This window comes from Aplidium turbinatum, chromosome 17, assembly GCF_918807975.1.
Source record: "Aplidium turbinatum chromosome 17, kaAplTurb1.1, whole genome shotgun sequence".
Lineage (NCBI taxonomy): Eukaryota > Metazoa > Chordata > Ascidiacea > Aplousobranchia > Polyclinidae > Aplidium > Aplidium turbinatum.
In genome coordinates, this window is record NC_137488.1 from 13,409,174 (window position 1) to 13,427,874 (window position 18,701).

General features: G+C 37.8%; 1 protein-coding gene across 2 annotated transcripts; it reads right to left on the reverse strand.

The window, feature by feature from the left end:
* Positions 1–855: 855 nt before the first annotated feature.
* LOC145786623 (kelch-like protein 9) lies at positions 856–10,731 on the reverse strand. 2 transcript variants are annotated; one of them, XM_082598312.1, is made up of 12 exons: positions 10,624–10,731; positions 9,633–9,856; positions 9,093–9,265; positions 8,633–8,772; positions 8,283–8,429; positions 7,947–8,070; positions 7,433–7,568; positions 6,937–7,093; positions 6,586–6,778; positions 5,000–5,181; positions 2,600–2,738; positions 856–2,334 (listed from the first exon to the last, which is right to left on the reverse strand). In XM_082598312.1, exons 1-12 carry the CDS (start codon positions 10,695–10,697, stop codon positions 2,158–2,160), a joined length of 1,866 nt encoding a protein of 621 aa, XP_082454438.1. In that variant the 5' UTR covers positions 10,698–10,731; the 3' UTR covers positions 856–2,157. The 2 variants fall into 2 exon arrangements, with proteins under 2 accessions (XP_082454438.1, XP_082454439.1); XM_082598313.1 differs by having other exon boundaries at positions 9,633–9,853; positions 10,624–10,697.
* Between the last annotated feature and the right edge of the window lie 7,970 nt (positions 10,732–18,701).

Sequence of the window (18,701 nt, forward strand, 5' to 3'; positions counted from 1 at the left end):
TCATAGATGCTTATTGGATGTCTGTGTCCGCAAATGCATTCAAGTTTGATGATATTAATCTTTTTATTGTTATTAATTTGGCTGACAAGAAGGAAGAAGCTGAATACTAAGAACTTTATCGCTTATCATTCTAACTCTATCGGTGTTTATTACTTATCAGAAATATTGGGCTATCGTTTCTACTATAGTAGTTGTAAAGTCTGGCCAAAGTCTGATAAACGTAGCGTTTTACCTGATAAATACAAAAGTAAAAGCAAAAACATAAGTTGTTTTATTGCTCAACTGATGTTTCGCGAGCGTCATTTTCGTTATTGTTTCAAAGACAATGGTGCGCGAAATATCAATAAAGCAATAAAACCACTTGCATGCTTCTGTTTTTGCTTTCGATTTCATCAGATAAACGTAGCAACTACTTCTAGAAACGATGACTAGCAGCTGGTAATGTTGTCAAAGGCCAGAATCTGCAACAATTTGGCTTTTTATGGTTAAGAATAATAGCTTACTCCAAGCTAGACCCGAATCTCAATTTTTACTCACTACAAGACAAGATCGCAAATTTGCAAACTTTGTACAAATCAAATAAAATTCATGATGTCATAGTCATAGGCTATTTAGGTCTACACTTGAACGAATAAAAGCTATTAAGCCTATAACCTATACTGATGATTAATCATATTTTAGAAATTACTGGAGAATAAACTGCTAGTTGACAAGAACAGCAGCTTGCGGTTGATAAGCTTCAGTAGCAGTTGAAACGTTTAAAAGTCGGCTTGATTATACGTAAATGTCACGATTTCTTTCTATCTCTTACCAGGAAAAAGACTTGGAAAGGTTCAATGACGTAGTTTAATGGGTTATAACCGAAAAGCAGTCAATTAAATGTCGAATGGTTCTACTAGTGAAATGATAATCTAACTTCTTGAAGGACTTTAACGAACGGCTTCTCAAATAACTCTAATTTCGAACACAATTTATATCAGCACCAATTCTCATCTACTTGTATTCGATTTCTTCAACTCTCAATCAACAATAATTTCTGCACCAACTACCAATCTACAACTCATAACACAACTCTCATAATCAACTCATAATAATACAACTCCCATAATCACATAATCAACTCAATAATAAAAGATTACACAAATACACCACTATTTATAGAAGGTTGTTTCGATCTAGTAACTTCGAGAAGGTTACGTAATGTCACATTGTTCTGTCAAGTTGCATTAATGTAAACAAGCAGAAGCCCAAAGAAGTTTAAAGAATGTCACGTAGGAGTAGAAGATTCTTACATAATAAATATTTCGCAATCGGACATCTACTGGTAAACATCCTTATGACGTCATGTCAAACGACGCTCAGAAATTATGAAAAACAACAGAACATTCCAGATTTGCATGCTTACAGACGATTCTGGAAATGCGTTACATAATACAGATTTCTCATTCAAAGGTAACTTCAGGTCAATACTCGATAATAACACATCGCTCAAAATTCCATAATGAAAACAGCACATTCTGTCAAGACGCAAAGCAGCCCGACGCGACGCCTTGCACATTGATTGTGACAGTAAACCTAAGCTTCTTGGTGTAATCTAGGCTATTCTAGATTAAAACGTTTTTCATGCATATTACAGCTTACTGTACAGTAGCCTATTACAGGCCTAACAAAAAATCTATAAACACATAGGCTAAGTAGGTCAAAGTCAACAAAGAAAGACAGTTTGTACACAGCCGCATATGAAAAGGAAAAAACAAATTCAAAAACGTGTAGCATAGGCTAAACCTCATAAAGAAAACGCCTTGTTTTCCTTCAGCAATGGTGGCGATTTGTCAGAAGGTAGCCCACTTTATGCCAGCAAGCTAGGTCTATATAAATATTCTGTTGCGCGGACTGCTGTTGTGCTTAAAAATAAATGTAGAATAAAAAACAATAAACTATTGCAACATAATTTCAATTTTGCCGAAAATTTTCTGTCAAACAGCAAATTCAACTTCGGCAGTCAAGTTGATATCTAAACTAACAAAAGACACTTTTTGACATGCTTTCAACGTCACATGACGCTGAATTTATGTAAAACTGCCAACGTTGCTAGCTGGAATAGCTATGGAAAGTTTTTAGTTAAAATGATGATTTTGATGTTCTATAGAAATATCTTCATCGTACGAGGTGATGGGGAAGAGTCAGGGTGCAAAGTCTTAACCCAGCAAGTCCACGAGGTAGGTTTCCCACTCTTTCCCAGTCATCTTTGTCTGGTTCGTATGTTTGAATCACCTTGATACACCGTCTTGCTGACCAGCAGTAGCCACCAACAATATAAATTTTGTTGTCCAACTGAAAACATGAAAAAGCAACTTCACTAATTGCCATACATTACAGTGTAGCCTATGTCACCATAGTGCTGAATTCATTCAAATAACTATAAACACTAGAAAATGATGTGAGAAATTGTCTTATTTTAAAGCAGAATATACCTAATAATTGCTCATATATTTTGGACATCACTATCCACTCCAGTGTAATTAATAAAATAGTATGATAACATCACATGAACCAGAAGCCCAAGTTTGAACGAAAAGATATATAATGAGTTCATTACCACACAAGCCCCAGCTTCACTTTGTCCCATTGATATGGGAGTAACAATGCTCCACTGATCGAAGTCCGGGCTGTACACTTCAGTTTCAAGAACATCGACTCGCTTGTTGATGCCTGTGTTGCCTCCAATAACGTAGATCCTAAACATGAGTGTTTTACAGTGTTTGACACTTGCCTGTGTTTTCTCAATTGAGGCACTGATTTAAATGTACATCAAAGACCCAATTCCCAGAAGGAGGCTTTTTTAACTTTTGGGAAAATTAATTATTAGTTGCAATCGTTAAGGAGAAGTGGCCAACATATGGCCTATCAATAATACGATAAATTAATTATCACTCAATAATATGGTGTGTATATTAAACTATTTCTGTCCTTTCCTCAGTAAAGGTTATTAGTAAATTGGCCAATGCTTCGCATAGTTTCCATTAACATTGTTAATGAGCACGCAGGCTGTATCGTAAAAACATGTAGCCTAATTATTTATTATGATTATTATTATTTCTTTGTATCAGACAGTTTTTTTTATTTAATTTGAATTTAATTTAGTTTTGAAATTTACTTTAGATCCAACATTAGTATTTTTGTTTAGGCTACACTATGAAATAAAATAAAATTAAACATGATTGCAAAATTTTATTGATACTGTAGTCCAGTGAAGAGCAACGTGGTCCAGGTGGACCACAAGTGGTCCACAGAGAATTTTCGGTGGTCCACGGATAAAATAATTTAAGACACACACACTTTCGGTAAAGTTATTTTCATATTGTTATGGTATTGTACCAATGCTAAGTTATTAATGTTATTAGTTATCAATGCTAAGTTATTAATGGAAGATCGAAACACTGGCCTTTGTCCGTAGTTACTTTTCGTAATGTCTTTTTAGACATTCTTTTTGAGTCAATAATACTTTTAAAGAAATAAAAAAGAGTCAAAAGGCATGTAAATTTCACTCTGTGTGGAGCTACATGTACTTGAGAGGTTAACTGTTATTTTTTTATTCACTTGTTGATTCATTCGTATCAGTTTGTATCCTCTGGGGATCCTTCTCTTGTATCATGGGCCAATCCTATAGATGTTTGCTGGTACACCCCTTCATTTTCTTTGAATGCTAAGTTATTACTTAGCAATTTAACTCCGTATTGTGACATATCATTGGCTTCCGAACAATATTATAAACATGTGTTTATGATTTCTTGGGGAATCCCCATGTTCGCCTTTATTTACGATCAGCTGTTTTGCTATTTTTTCCCGCGCTACTGAGATGAGTTGAAAGTGCTGAATAGTTACCAATTAGCGGATAACATAACGATATTGTTAAAAGTAACTGACTGAGTAATAGAGCAGAAGACTGATTAATGATTATCTTATATGCCGCTGAAGTATATTCAGTGTGTATTGCCTGAGTAAGGTTGCTAACCAGTACCTGGCTTTTTTTTAGGTTTTAAGTTGTTCTTAATATGGCTCCTCCTGTTCATAAAAAAGCAAAAATAGTGAGACAGTATAAGCAGGACTTTTTGTTGTTCGGTTTCACAGCTGATGGACCTATCCCAGTTTGCATTCAATGTGACATAAGAATGACCAATGATTCAATGAAGAAAGTTAAATTACTTAGACACCAAACCTCCAAGCATCCTGAATCAGTTGGAAAAGGCATAGAATATTTTGAACAAAAGTATTACAAAAGGATTTGTGTCCAGAATGAAAGAAGTGGACCCTCATATCACTCATGTGCATTGCATAATTCACAGACAACATTTGGTTGCTAAAAGCTAAGGCGGCGATATGGAAGAGGCTCTTAATGCTGCTGTCTCAGTTATTAACTTTATAAAAGCAAGTTCCATCAATGACAGACTTTTTCAACAACTTTGTGAGGATGAAGAATTCAAAACATTGCTGCATCATACTGAAGTGAGATGGCTTTCCAAAGGCAATTAGCTTAGGAAGACTTGTAGTGTTATGGGAACAAGTGATGGCTTTTTTGAAGCTTAAATCTGATTGTAAAGAACCTTATTCAAAAAAGCAAGCATTAAAAGCAAAGACCATTATGGAGAAGCTTGAAAATACAGAAATCAAGTCAAGATATTAATAACCGTGGTACAGTAAGATTAAGATTGAATCAAACTTTTACTTGTAATTATGACTTAATGTGTGACAAACATCAAGAACAAGGCAGTCACTGACGTAAAATTTTATGATATTTGGTCAATTGTTACTTATAAATATTTGGTTAAATTTATTACTTATAAATATGTTGTTTTTCTAAACTTTAGCCACAATTAATAATCTGATATACAAAAAAGGCTATGGTCCACAGAGATTTCTAAAAAAAAATTATGGTCCACAGTCACAAAAAGGTTGCTCATCACTGCAGTGCAGTCTACTAGAAAAATCATATACAGACTTGTCTTTAAGAGTGCTTTGGCTATGCCATCCTCGTGGGTATTGCAAGGGAGAGCGCCGTTCCCAGATGTCATGTTTCGGATTGTAGCAAAGCATCGCATCACTGAAATGGCCATCATTGAATCCTCCACTAACGTACAACTTGTCACGATGAACGGAACCGTTGTGATCACAAAGAGCATTCTGCAAGTGCATCCTATTTATATAAATGTTGTGTAAAGGGCCACTTTAACAATTGTTTTGTCCAATTGAATATCAACAATCAGTGGAATTGAAAAAATAAGAATTAGAAACAGCCTCAAATAGGTGGTGAAGTCACCTTTCATAAAGCTATTGAAAATGGCGTCTCCATGTGTTGTCGGTAGGCTGGTCTTCTAAGACCAGACGATTCATTTTTAGTGGATGAAGTATTTACAGTATACTCATCAGCAGTGGCGGCTCGTCTATAGAAACTGCAGAACTGCAGCACCCCCTGCACATTTCAGAAATTTATTTTTTTTATTAATTTCACGTTTTTTTTTCATTTTCTCTATAGATCCTACTGACTAGAAGTTTCATAATTTCTGGATTTTAAAAAATATTATGATTTTTTAAGTTTTGTATTTGGCAGCTCTGAACTGCAAGCCCTGCAGTTGCGATCTTATAAAAGAAGAACAAAGAGAAATTGTGACGTCATATTTTGGCTGAGGTTGCTTCAAATCCCACAATTTCGAACTGCAAATTTTGCAGTTGCTGGTCACGTGGTCAGGCCAGCTACTGTTGCAAATACTGTTGTTTTCAAGCACGATATTAGGTGGCTGCGACTGATGCTGTTACATGGTTAGACTAATGTGCTTTACTTTCTGCACGAAAAGATAAAGCTTAGACTAGGTTTTCATTATTGTTGTTAAATTAAATTTTACCTAGGTTCATTGTTAACTTACCGGTACGACAATAAGTTAAGGCCAAAGGTCACATGCTAAAACAGCCTATTTAAACGTGTTGAACATCAGGAAATTGAGTGCTAAAATAGCCTCAGAATTCATGAAATACCACTAAAATAAGGTCAAATTTTATGGGGGTCTTGTCCCTAGGGCCTAGACCCCTTGGCATCGCGCCTTTGGCGCTCGCTCTTTCACGTATAGGCTACCTCCGGTTGCAGCACCCCCTGCTATAAATACCACGAGCCGCCACTGCTCATCAGTAGTAGACTAAGCATAGGCTAGCCTATAATGTTCTACTGCTTTAATGTTTCGAATGCACTCTAGTCTAGCCTACATAAACCAAAGCTTATTTTTATATGGTCCCCTAAACACATCTTTATCTTTCAGAAGCATTAATTGGGTAAAAAGGATAGATTAATAAGGAATTTATGTTTTTAAGATAGGAAATATAGGATACTGTTTAAAAAGGCGATTTCATTTTCTATCGGGCGTAGGTCTATTTACTAAGTGTGGTGCTGATAGCTTACTTACAAATGTTTCTGGCCATGATTTAAGAGTAGTAGACAAAGTAGGCTAAGAATCTGCCTACTGAAACGATGCGAGTATGCAGAATAACATTTCAAATAGCAAGTAATCAGGAGACTTTTTGAAAATTTTAACCAACCTGTGTTGATGCAACGTATTTCCAACGATCCTCCTCTACACAGTAGCACTCCACCGATGAAAGGCGACCTACAGAGTTGACACCGCCCACAGCATATAGCCTATTGTACGCAGGAATGGCACTAACATGGAATCCAGCCCGGTGTTCATTCATGCTGGCAATCTTCATCCAAGCATTGAACCGTGGATCGTATCTGTATGCATAGTAATAATGTGACTTCAATTGTACGCTATATGCAGTAGTCCATTCTTCAACCACAGCAACGGCTTGGATACGAAAAAAACGCTGTCTATAAACCTATGAACTTAACGAACCCCCGAAAGCCTACAAATCATTTTTTTATTAATTTACCTAGTTACTGTTGCTACTGAAGTTTTTCCTCTCTCCTCAAAGTGGTTTTGTCCTCCCAACACATAAAGAAAGTTGTTGAGTATAGCTACGCAGTGAGAATGAACTCCAGTATCCATACTTGGAAGAAGTGTATAAGCTGTCAGCTCACGATTGAATACTGAAGAAAAAAGTTATTTACAGGAAAAAGTGCAGGTTTTTAAGTCTTTGTCATAATTGACTCGAAGACCACAACGGTCACTTTGCAAACTTTCGTTGTTATTTACTTCAAAGTGCAGTGTATCTTTTTTAGTTTCGCATACCTTAAAGACTGTGAACTACTGACGCAAGCCCGGTCACCGAGATTTGAAGTGAAGTTTCCGTTTAGCCTACTGTCAAAGTGTGTTTGTGAATTATTTCATTTAGGCCTACTGGGTGTTGCTGAATGGAAACCTAATCGTAACCTGCGTGTTCAAACGCATGCACTTTTATCCTGGGAATTTGTGAAGGCCAAGCCCACCTTTTAGCTGATTGGACACTTCGTCAGTATTATCGGCTCCTCCAAGCACCACAAGTCTTCTGTCGTTTGATCGAATCATAGTCCTGCTGGATGGCACTATTGGTTGAGAATGGGGCAACATGTGATAGCTGCTTGCCTGTAAAGTCCATCAAAACATTACAGGCTTAGTCTGAATTACTCATAGATTTCGAAGTAACTATTTAATTAGGATCGTCTATTTGCGAAGAAAGGCAAACGATTTAACTTTCATGGGTTTTGAAATGTAGGTTTTAAACTTAGTTAGTCTATAATATACTGGGTGTTAAAAAAACTAATAAGCTTTAGAGTAGGTATACCTCGCCATAAATGCTCTCCAAAAATAAAATTAGTTGGTCGTCAACTATAGCCAACATAATAACACAAACTCACATTAAAAGTAGGCTACGGTATTACAAATGTTGTTTGCAGTTTTGTAACCGGGATTTATTTATCAACGGGGCAGAGACTTGAGAGAATGAAAACACAACAATCTTACTTCAAGCAGTAAATCATTACACTTGGTTCTCATGAAATCAACGACGTTGACGTGCACCATGAGATCCCGAGGAGGCATAAGTGGAAATCGTACTTTTTCCATCAATTTGCGAATGTATGCTTGCCTGTGAGAGTAAAATTAGGCCTATATGAAAATTTACAATGGGCACGGCTCAGTTAAAAACAACTGCATTGAACACAGCTCTACTCAGCCAACTAAGCTGAGTGTAGACTATGTTGCGAAGGAAATGTGTCCAATTCCCTTACAAAGCTACCTATTATACTAGTTTTTACGATCGGATTCAGTTTTCTCTAGTTTCTACAGGCAATAACTTACCTTGAATGGTCGTACATAATCCACTTCAGAGTCGCTGCAAACACATCTAATTCTGACATAACCTTCAAATCATTGCTGTCAAGAATATGACTCATGTTTTCAAAGGTAAGCTTCTGTAGTTGGTTTGATTTCATAAATTCTGGAAATCTGAACCAAAACATCGGTGTTCATTTTTACTGCGGTTTGGAATGCCGTGAAAGAAAATTTTACTTATTATGTTTAGCTTGTTTGATAATCTCTTCTGTGCTAGACGACAATAGGAAAGTAGCCTAATTTATTATTGTTATTTATTTGAATCAGATTAGGCCTACGTGTGAATTCTAATCAGGTTTAAACAAAAGCACCCCTACCTATCCAGCAGATAGCTGTAAGCCTTTTCTTCAAGCTGAGCCATACTAAACACCTCTGCGATATGAATGATGTCCACGCACGTGTTCACATCAATCGCAGATATGAGAAACTCCATGCAGAAGTCCAGAACTTGCATAATCTAAAAAAGCTGTTTTTTATCAAGTACGTCATTTAGGCTACTTATGTAATTATCAGAGTCTTGTCTCAGCAACCGAAAACTTGGCATTCGGAATTTTTTGAAAGAAACAGATTTGTTTACTTCTTCTGTTTACATTTGATCCCGATATTCAGAACAATTCGCACAACCTTGCCCACTTATACTACAACGAAAGAAAGTGGCTGCTTAAATGACATACGGTATATTGTTGCGATAAGAAATTGGAAGTTCAAACAAGTAACAAAACTATAAAACACCAAGGTGAGTAAAGCAAAAACAATCGACCAAAATGTCTACTTTACCTGCATATGTCTAGCCACTGCTAAAATATTTTGGACAGATTGCATGCTGATTGGAAGCTTTCCAGTATACATGAATTGAACAATGTGCTTCAAACCTTCAGAACTGATTCCTCGAAGTTCAATCGATTCCGAAAACCAAGTGTATTTAGCTCCTTCATTGCGACCAATTTGAGCTGAAAATTATTAGGCCTGTGTAATAGTTTATAACTTGTCTTGACAGAAAACATGAACAGCTCACACAGTTTTTGCTTAAGACACAGAGGAAATGGGCTAAGACGTTTCCAAAGGAATAGGCTACCTCTAATGTACAAGTTATAATAAAGGCGAATAGAAAAACCGTTTGCAAGAGTACAACGTATAGGAACGTGGTTTTAAGTCTATTCATTAAATATTGACGTTGTCAAAGCACACCAGGGAAGCCCGAATGATATCTTGCCAGAAGAATTTCAAAAATAATTTGGAACCCTACATTTTGAAATGTGCTTGTATTTGATTAAGCATTTTTCAGAAGTTTTTAACAGTGCTCATATTTGAAAATACCGTTGTGATTGTCTTTAGTAAACATTTCCTTGAAGTAAGGACTGCATGCTGCAAGAAGAGCTCGATGGACTGGAAAGCGAGCAGATCCTGAAATTAGTGTGACGTCACAAAGAAGAACTTGAGATCTCAATGCGTTGAATCCCTCCAGAAGTTGAAGGTTGTAAGCATTAGACATATAAACATTTTCCTCATTTCCTCCCTTCAGTTGCGACTGACTAAAGCTGCTGTGAGAATAAAACGCTTTGATTAATTTATTAGATAATTTTCCAAAATGCTAAGCTTCACAAAGCAATGAACTATTGCTATTTGATTTAAGGATCGATTCTCAAAAAAATTCAAGGATCAATTCTGAAATTAATTGAAAAGAAAAAAAAACATCTCGGTTAGGCTCAGTGTCATACTCGGGGAAGCCATTGGGCTATACCCCCTCCCTATCAAAAATGTTGATTTTTAGCGTTGTTGTGAAGCAGTGGTAGCCTATCAATGAGCTCCGGAGCACAAGCTGGAGCTAATTTACGATAAAAGAGAGCTCCGGAGCTGGAGCAATTTAACATTTACGCCTGCTTCAAAACTCTGGCTGTGATTGTGTATTGCAAAAGTGTTTTCAGTTTGTTTAATGTTTTATGGCTATTTGAAATGAAAAAATGTTGCAAATATTGCAACAAAAACTCGATATTCAATGGCTTAAATCACGCAAGGCTCTATATTAAAAATTGTTGTTCATGTTATTATAGTAAATGCCTTGTTCCTGTTGCTTTGAATATAAGTTTGAAAAGAAACCGTGTTTTAAAAAGTGTTCAAAGATATTTTTATTTCAATAATTGCTGACATAGCAGTCTAACGGCTATACCAATTAAAAATCAGTGCTTTTTGATATTTTTTCAGCTTACGGCTCTTTTGCTGTCAGATTTTTTGGAAAACGTTTCGTTAAAAAGTGATTGAATAATGCTTTGGACTGTTGACCTGAGCCGCTAAGATATTAGTAGCTTACCTTTCAGTGGTGGAAGGAAAGCTTGACACGGACGAAGCATCCGTGGATGACTTGACCATCAATTTTGCAGACATTTTTGATCAAGTTTTTTGTTATTTCAAAAAGTCTGTTGGTGAAATGTGTAGAGTAGTCTATGAGCATTGATAAATCATGATAATATAGCGTTTTTTGACGTGGATATAAATAGCCTAAACACTTTTTTCTGCTGCGTAGGCAACAAGCAAAAACTCCTGTCTGAAGCTGAAAAAAAATGTTAGTTCGATACTAAGTGGGAGCACACGAGGCTGTATTTTGGCAAGATATTCAAAAGACATGCTCGAAAATGGACGCGAAGTCCGATTTGTTAACCATCAACTTCATGCGAAGCCTTCGGTTGTTCCTTTCAAATCTTTCTTTTCATTTACTAGCTTGTTTTTTTAAGTCTGTTGTTTAGCCTATTTAACTCACCCTATGAGTTTTTATCTAATTTTCTTGTGTGAAAAACGAAATAGCGAACCTCTCGTTTTCCTATGAAAAAGTTTAGATCTTTCAACAATGAGCTGGAACTAACATTAGATAAAACTGCTTCCGAGCAGTGACCGGTTTTTCTGGTTGAATTGGTTTGGCCTCTAGACACGTCATAGTAATGTAGCCTCAGGTGTCGACGCATATATATCATTGCGTCGTGAATTATCTTGTTTGTTTTTTTACTTTGACGTGCGTTAATACAACCCTACCAGCTTGGTTGGTTTGTGAATTAGATATTAGCAATACCTGCAACAAACCACGAAAATCTTTTGATAAATTAAACCTATATCTTACGTTAAATAACAGAAGAGTTTGGGTGTTCACCAAGATACATGGAACACGGAAAGCGCTTGGCGTACAGGAAAAACGAAATCACATAATCAAAAATTTATATAAAAATCTGAAAGTTATCAACCTACAATAGATAAATTCTAACTTCTTTTTATCGCTATTGTTGCTTTATGAATATAAGTTTGGTTGATAACTGTTTCTTGTTTGATTGGCTATACCTACCTGTGCCTATAGCCAGGGATGGAGGAACCACGTGGGCCTCGTGGGCCTGGGCCCACCTACTTTATTTTCTGGGTGGGCCTGGCCCACCCACTTTTGAAAGCCAAATTTCTTTGAAAAGGTAGTGAAAACGGTAATTTAGAGAAGGATTTCCAAAAAAAAGCTCTTCACTCATTTGATACACACTAGTTTGATTACACAGGCCAACAAAACAATTTTGACACAAAAGGTGAGAGTCATTTCAGAGTAGGCCTATTTCAGGGCCCTGATTCCAAAAATGCACTTAGTTTCTTCGAATTTTCGAAACTACCAGGAATTGAATTTCGAACCAAGATTACATTCTTCCGTAACAAGGATAAAATTTTAAGCAGCTACTTTATTGATACGGTATAAATGGCCTTCGTACCTTGATGGATGTTGCTCAGTAGGCCTATAGTAAGTCTACCATAATAAAGAATTGCGTTTGTTCATCGATGGCTTTGTTTTGCTTATTCGTCTAGTTTGTTAAGCAAAACAATGTATGTATTTTATTTGTACTTAGTAGCTTAGTAAGTCTGATATTGTTGAAGTCAACAAATATACAGTATTAAGGTGATTGATTTTAAATGGCGTTTATACAACTCAGAAATGTGCCTAGGATTACTTTCAGTTTTGTCTATGTAATAAACGACACGATAATAAAAACAGAGAGAGACTGTTCACCAGGCATTTGGTAATAAAATTAATGTGCGTTCTTCTGGTGACTATTTACTAGGTTACCTCGTGATGTTAAAGAACTTAAAGATGATAACTAGCTTTTGTATTTCCGACGTTTCGTCAGTCAGCACGACTGACTTTATCAAGGTGGCTAAAACAGGGTAACACAACCTGTTCAGCAACGATGGCACAACACAAAAACATACTGATAAAATGAATAGAGTAAAGCAGCAAGAATCAAAATTAAAACACGATGTAAATTAAAACACAAGCAGCAAAAACGACACGATGTTAAATCTATAGAGGCTCAAAATTGCAAAAAAAATGTTTTTGCTGTAGGCAATCTTAAAAACTAGAGCCAATTCGAAAAAAAAGTGCATTTTCGGAATCAGGGGCCTCGAAATACCCTAAAATGACTCTCACATGCCGTGCCTTTAAAAAAAAATTTTTGTTTGCCTGTGTTATCTTTGATAGGTCAATGATGACATCTAATCTTCAAACTTTTCTGTTGAGCCCACTGTTGATGGGAAGCACGTGTGGGTGTGGTTGCGTGTGGTAATCTATAAATCAATCTAATTGTTCTCCAAGGTTAAAACAATGATATCATTACATACTATGCAGTGCATGCACGTCGGCCTACTGTGTAATGCTGCAGATTATTTCTCCCAGGTTGGTATTATAACTGTGTGTGTATATTGCCTTTTTATTTGTGTTTACATCGCCATATTTTGTACAGCGCTATAGAGCGATTTAACAATTTTGTAATTTATTTGGCCAAATCTGACCCAAAAATGGAAATTTTTCGCTGGTTGGCATAAAAGGCAATCATGAAAACACAATGTATAAGCGATTTGAAGTATTAGGAATGCAGCAATTTCATGGGGGGTCTGGAGGGCGAAGCCCCGCAGAAGTTTGATTAACTTTAACTGCTACGCCTTTGGGCCCACCTACTTTTAAAATGGTTCCTCCATCCCTGCCTATAGCCCAGTGGTTCCCAACCTGGGGTTCGCGGACCCCTTGGGGGTCCATGAGAAAGCATTTGGGGGTCCGTGATTACCTTGATGAATTTTGGAGAAAAAAAAACTTTGTTCTATATGCACGGATGAAGCACCAGCTATGCTCGGGAACAAATCCGGATTTGCTGCTTTAGTTAAAAACAAAGCTCCTCGCGTGGTTGTTACCCATTGCTTATTGCACATGTACGCCTTAGCAGCAAAAACTTTACTAGCAAGTCTCAAAGAAATTCTGACAAATTGCGTGAAATCGTTAATTTCATCAAAAGCAGACCTGTAAACCACCTTACTTTTAAAGCGCTCTGTCACGAAGTAGGGTCAGATTACGGAGTACTTTTGTATCGGTACGTTGGTTATCTAGAGAAGTTTTAAAACGACTGCAACAGCTAAAAAATAAGGTATCAACTCTTTTGAAAGCAAAAGGAAGTCCCCTTTTGAAAGCAAAAGGAAGTCCCCTTTTAAAATTGTTCGAAAGTAAAAGTTTTCTATACGCATGGCCTACTTAGCCGATATTTTCGGTCATATTAACAATGTTAATCGTGGCATTGAAGGACCAGGTGTGACAATAATTGATGCAGCTGAAAAACTGAAAGCGTTTTTAGCCAAGTTGCCGGTTTGGAAACGCAGATTGGAAGCAGGTAATTACACTAACTTTCCAATGTTAGAAGATCTTATCGTGATAAATGAAACTCAAAGAGAATGTAGGCTACTCTTTTGATCTCCATGAGAGAAAAATTTTGCGCACACTTGAAACCCTGCAAATCTCATTTCAACGTTATTTTAATTTAGAACACCTGCCGAACGAAATTGAAACATGGATTCGAAATCCTTTTCTTTTTGACTTGAACAACATTAGCGATGACGATCTCAGTAAAGATGACCTAATTGATTTGACTTGAGATCAAAAGAGTTATTACGCATTGAGTTTCATTCAAAAACTGTGGAAGAATTTTGGTGCTCACAACTGCAAACCTACCCATTCGTAGCAAAGCAAGCGATTATTGTTTTGTTACCATTCATAACTATTTAACCTTTGCGAGGCAGGATTCTCAGCTCTTGTTACAATAAAAACAACATAGAAATCGCCTGGACAGTGGACGTTGAAGATGACATGCGTGTTGCATTGTCAAAAACTCAATCGCAGTTCAGTCGTTTAGTTCAGGAAATGCAACAACAACCATCTCATTAAATTTGCTTACGTTGAAAAAGTTTCGGCATGGCACTTTGGGTCACCTTAATATTCAAATAGGCCTACTGCTGACATTTCTTAAATAATCCTTTCATTTTCTTATTTGAGCAACTGTTTAACCTGATATTTGCCGCAGGAGTCATAGCGGCAATGCAATATGACACAGTAGCCTATACAGTAGTTGAGTAGCATAATTATTTGTATTACAATAGTCAATGGTATGTTAATTGAGTTTCAGGCAAAATTTAGGTAGGGGTCCGCAGAATTAATAGTTTGTCTAAAGGGGTCCGTGACAACAAAAAGGTTGGGAACCACTGCTATAGCCAATGCCTGCTTGGCTCGAATAAAGTCACGGTCAGTTTGCAAATTCCCTTTGTTTTTTTTTTGTTTGTTTTTTTGTGTAAAATGCAGTAGCCTACTTCTGTTTGACTATTTTCCTTGTGTAGCCTAAGTTATGATTTATTTGAGCGCTGTGTCATTATGCTATAGGCTAGCCTATACCTGTGTTGTTACTGAATTCAATAGCGAATGCAAGGGAGGTAGCACTTGATCAAGTTCTCCTCCACAAGCGCTCACTTGATCTAGTTCTGCCCTGCAAGTGCTCACTTGATCACGTTCTCTCCAAAACATCAAGAAAAACATTCACTTTTTGTCCAGTTTTGAGAAACTTGTTGCCTCGCCTCGCTTGATTTTATTTTGCTTGTCACTAGCTATAAGATGGCAGAATTTTAACTATACCCTAAGTTAGTTTAGAAAAGGAGAATTGTTTTTAACAATTTATAGCCTAGTCAATTTTATTTTTGATTCTGGCGCGAACATGTAAACACAAACAGCAAAGTAAACACACGAATTTGACAACAACAACAGAAGGAAAAGGTAACAAAACCCAAAGTTTTAAAATAGGCCTAATGCATAAAATAGTCGTTATCTTTAATTTGCACAACCACCAAACTTAGGATCAATCTATCACTTAACAATTAAATGAATGTCAGAGCATATCGTTTGATTTAACAAATCCTCCAATATTTACACAAAATGTTTTTAACTTGAGTTGAAATTTTTTTTTATAAAATTCAAACTTTCATAAATTTTCCAGGTAGGCTATATTTTTGAAATGTTCACTTTAAGTTTAGATTATTTTTGCATCTAACCATCACTGAAAAGCAATATTGGCTATGCCAAGCATAGCCGATGTCTAGAAAAAGGTAGGCTACAAGCGGCAAAACAATGACATTATAATGTGCTTGATACCAAAACAGGACAATCAGTTTAAAGTATGGCAAGGTCTCAACACCTTGTTTAATTGATTGAATCTTCCACGGACTGAGAACATTTTTTTGAGAGCTTAATCTTGGCATTTCCACATGGGCTAGCCTACTTGTGGAGGCTTTGAACAACTGACGCAGGCTCAGTTACCGAGATTGTTAGAGTGAAGTTTGTAAATATTAAAGTGTCGTTGTCTGTGAATTATCCCATCCACTAGGAGCCGCTGAATGAAGAGCAGTCTTTAAAATGCGTATATTTGTTTTGTTGGCGAAAAAACAAAATTTTACAAAAAGCAATAAACATAAGTAGCCTAGGCCTAATTCGCACGACTAGGAAGGCAGGGAAAGACAAAAAGGTCACCAAAGTCTGCTGCTGCTCAAACTTTTAACAAAACAACACCAAAATTGAGTAGACTAATATGGCCTAATTAAATGCAGGTAGGATAACATATAAAAGGCTACTGCAATATAGTGAATACCAAAAACAAGGCAACAAAAAATTAAAGACTATGATTGATTGAATCTTTATCCTCGGACTTGGAAAGCTTCTTGAAGAGCTTAATCCTGGCAGTTTCGCATACTTGTAGAGGCTTTGAATCAGTGACGCAGGCCCGGTCACCGAGATTGACAGAGTGAAGTTTCCGATTGTTGAAGTCTTGTTGCCGGGGAATTATTCCATCGATTAAATGCCGCTGAATGGAGAGCAGTCCTTAACGTGCGTTGCTCAAGCGCACACCCTGAGGGTCGAACCAGCGCAGCTTGATCTTGAAGCTTCTTCGTTCCAGAAGTCACGCACTAACCAACTGGGCTATCGGGGCTATATGGGTAAAAAGATAAGCAAATGATATATTTTAACCGTATCTGTTAGGCCAGTGGTTCCCAACTCATGGGTCGCGACCCAAAGTTGGGTCGCCTGATAATTTTTTTGGGTCGCTTGTTTTTCAGGGATATTGTATCTTGGGCGAAAAACAATAACAATAAAAAAAAATTAAAACGTGAAGAGATCGATCACAAAACTGGAAAATATAAACACAAGTCATGAAGCGTTTCATGTCGAGACATCGGAAAGCTTTATAGCATGATCGTAGTGCAAGAAGTTTTAACAATTTTTGCTTTTATTATTGTTATTATTATTATTAAATCTTCTTCTTCTTCTTCTCTCGTTTGACTTGTAGTAGCTTAGATTGGCAATGCCTCCTCGTGCAGCCAAGATACGGTAGTTGGGTGCAGTTGTCGAATACCAGTGATTCCACTTGGGGGTCGTAAGATGGGACATTCGTGGAGTATGTGTTGCATTGTTTGTTCTACCGCTCCGCAGACACATATCGGCGAATTATGCAACCCCCACCTAAACAAATTAGCTCCAGTACAGCCAACGTCACATCTGATCCTGTTCAATGTGACCCATGCCTTTCTTGAGAGGTCTGCTCCAGGAGGGATGGAGAGTGCTGGCATAACTGAAAACTGGGGAGGGATATGTGGCAGCTCGTTCCATTCTTGGGTCCATGTTTCCATGCAGCTGAAGTTCTTATCCACGAGTTGTGTAGCATATCGATGGAATGGGCGCCTTGATGATAGGCGTTGAGGTCTGACTGGTCCATTTGTTTGGGAGTGACTGTAGAGAAGGTGTTGAGGATCGAGTCTCGCATGTAGAGCCAGTTTGTGAGAGGCTTCTTCCCTACGGACATGAGCAGGAGCAATGCCAGCCAAAGTTGGCAGATAAGCAGTAGGTGTGGGGCGGAGACAGCCAGTGATGATGCGCAAGGTGTCGTTAATGCACACATCCATCTTTTTTGTGTGTCTGCTGCGGTTCCATACAGCTGAGGCATATTCGGCTGAGCTGTAGACCAAGGCTAGTGCACTTGTACGCAAGGTTGATGCTCGGGCTCCCCATCCTGTTCCTGCTAGGCTTCTCAAGAGGTTATTTCGCGAGGTAACCTTGGCACGGAGTGACTCGATGTGGGGTCTGTAGGTCAACTGCCGGTCAAGTTTTACTCCAAGGTAAGTTGGGTTTGCAGTGTATGGTAAAGGATTTCCTTTTAGCGAGACAGACAGTTGACGCTGAGATTCCCGATTATTTAGATGGAAAGCAGAGATTGTTGTTTTCGACGCATTCAGTTTGAGCCTCCACTTGTCCAGATAGTCAGCCACCAGTTTCAGGTCAGTTTCAAGTTTTCTTTCCACCTCATGCCAGTTCCTGTGAGCATATAGAAGAGCTAGATCATCCGCATAGCCATACTGTTGCGATGTAGTGCATGGGAGGTCACTTATATAGATATTAAATAGGAGTGGCGATAGTGTTGACCCTTGGGAGACGCCATTTTTCAGGCGGCGTGGTCTGCTGGGTTTTCCCTCGTTGGTATGCAGTATGAAGGTACGGTTCGAGATGGTCTCTACCAGAAACTTAACCATGTGTCGGTCAGGAATGAGTTGTAATAGTTTCATAGTAAGACCACGGTGCCACACAGTGTCATAGGCTGCTGTAAGATCCACTAGGACAACACCCACCTTCTCACGGGCTTCAAAGCCACTTTCGATGTCATCAGTAAGCTTGACAACCTGGTCAGTTGTGCATCGGCCGCGTCGGAATCCAGCTTGTTCTTCTGGCAGTTTTGGGTCAACGAGTGGTTCGAGTCTGCTCAGTAAGAGACGCTCAAGTAACTTGTATGGCACACAGAGCAGGGAAATGGGCCTGTAACTTTTAGGGTTATCAGCTGGCTTGTTGGGCTTTCTAATGGCTATGATGTTAGCTTTCCTCCAGATCTTTGGGAGGAGCAACTTCTTTAGGCAGAATGACATGAACTGTCGCAGCCACTCTCTTGCGAGTGGTCCAATATGTTTAATTAGCTCTGGTGGGATTTTGTCTTGGCCTTGTGATTTGCCAGTTTTTAGGTGTTT

Coding starts and splice junctions, on each gene's coding strand:
- LOC145786623 (XM_082598312.1), bottom strand. CDS start 10,697: ATGTCTGCAAAATTGATGGTCAAGTCATCCACGGATGCTTCGTCCGTG. Junction 9,857..10,623: donor TTTCCTTCCACCACTGAAAG/GTAAGCTACTAA, acceptor TTATTCTCACAG/CAGCTTTAGTCAGTCGCAAC. Junction 7,569..7,946: donor GTAATGATTTACTGCTTGAA/GTAAGATTGTTG, acceptor TGGACTTTACAG/GCAAGCAGCTATCACATGTT.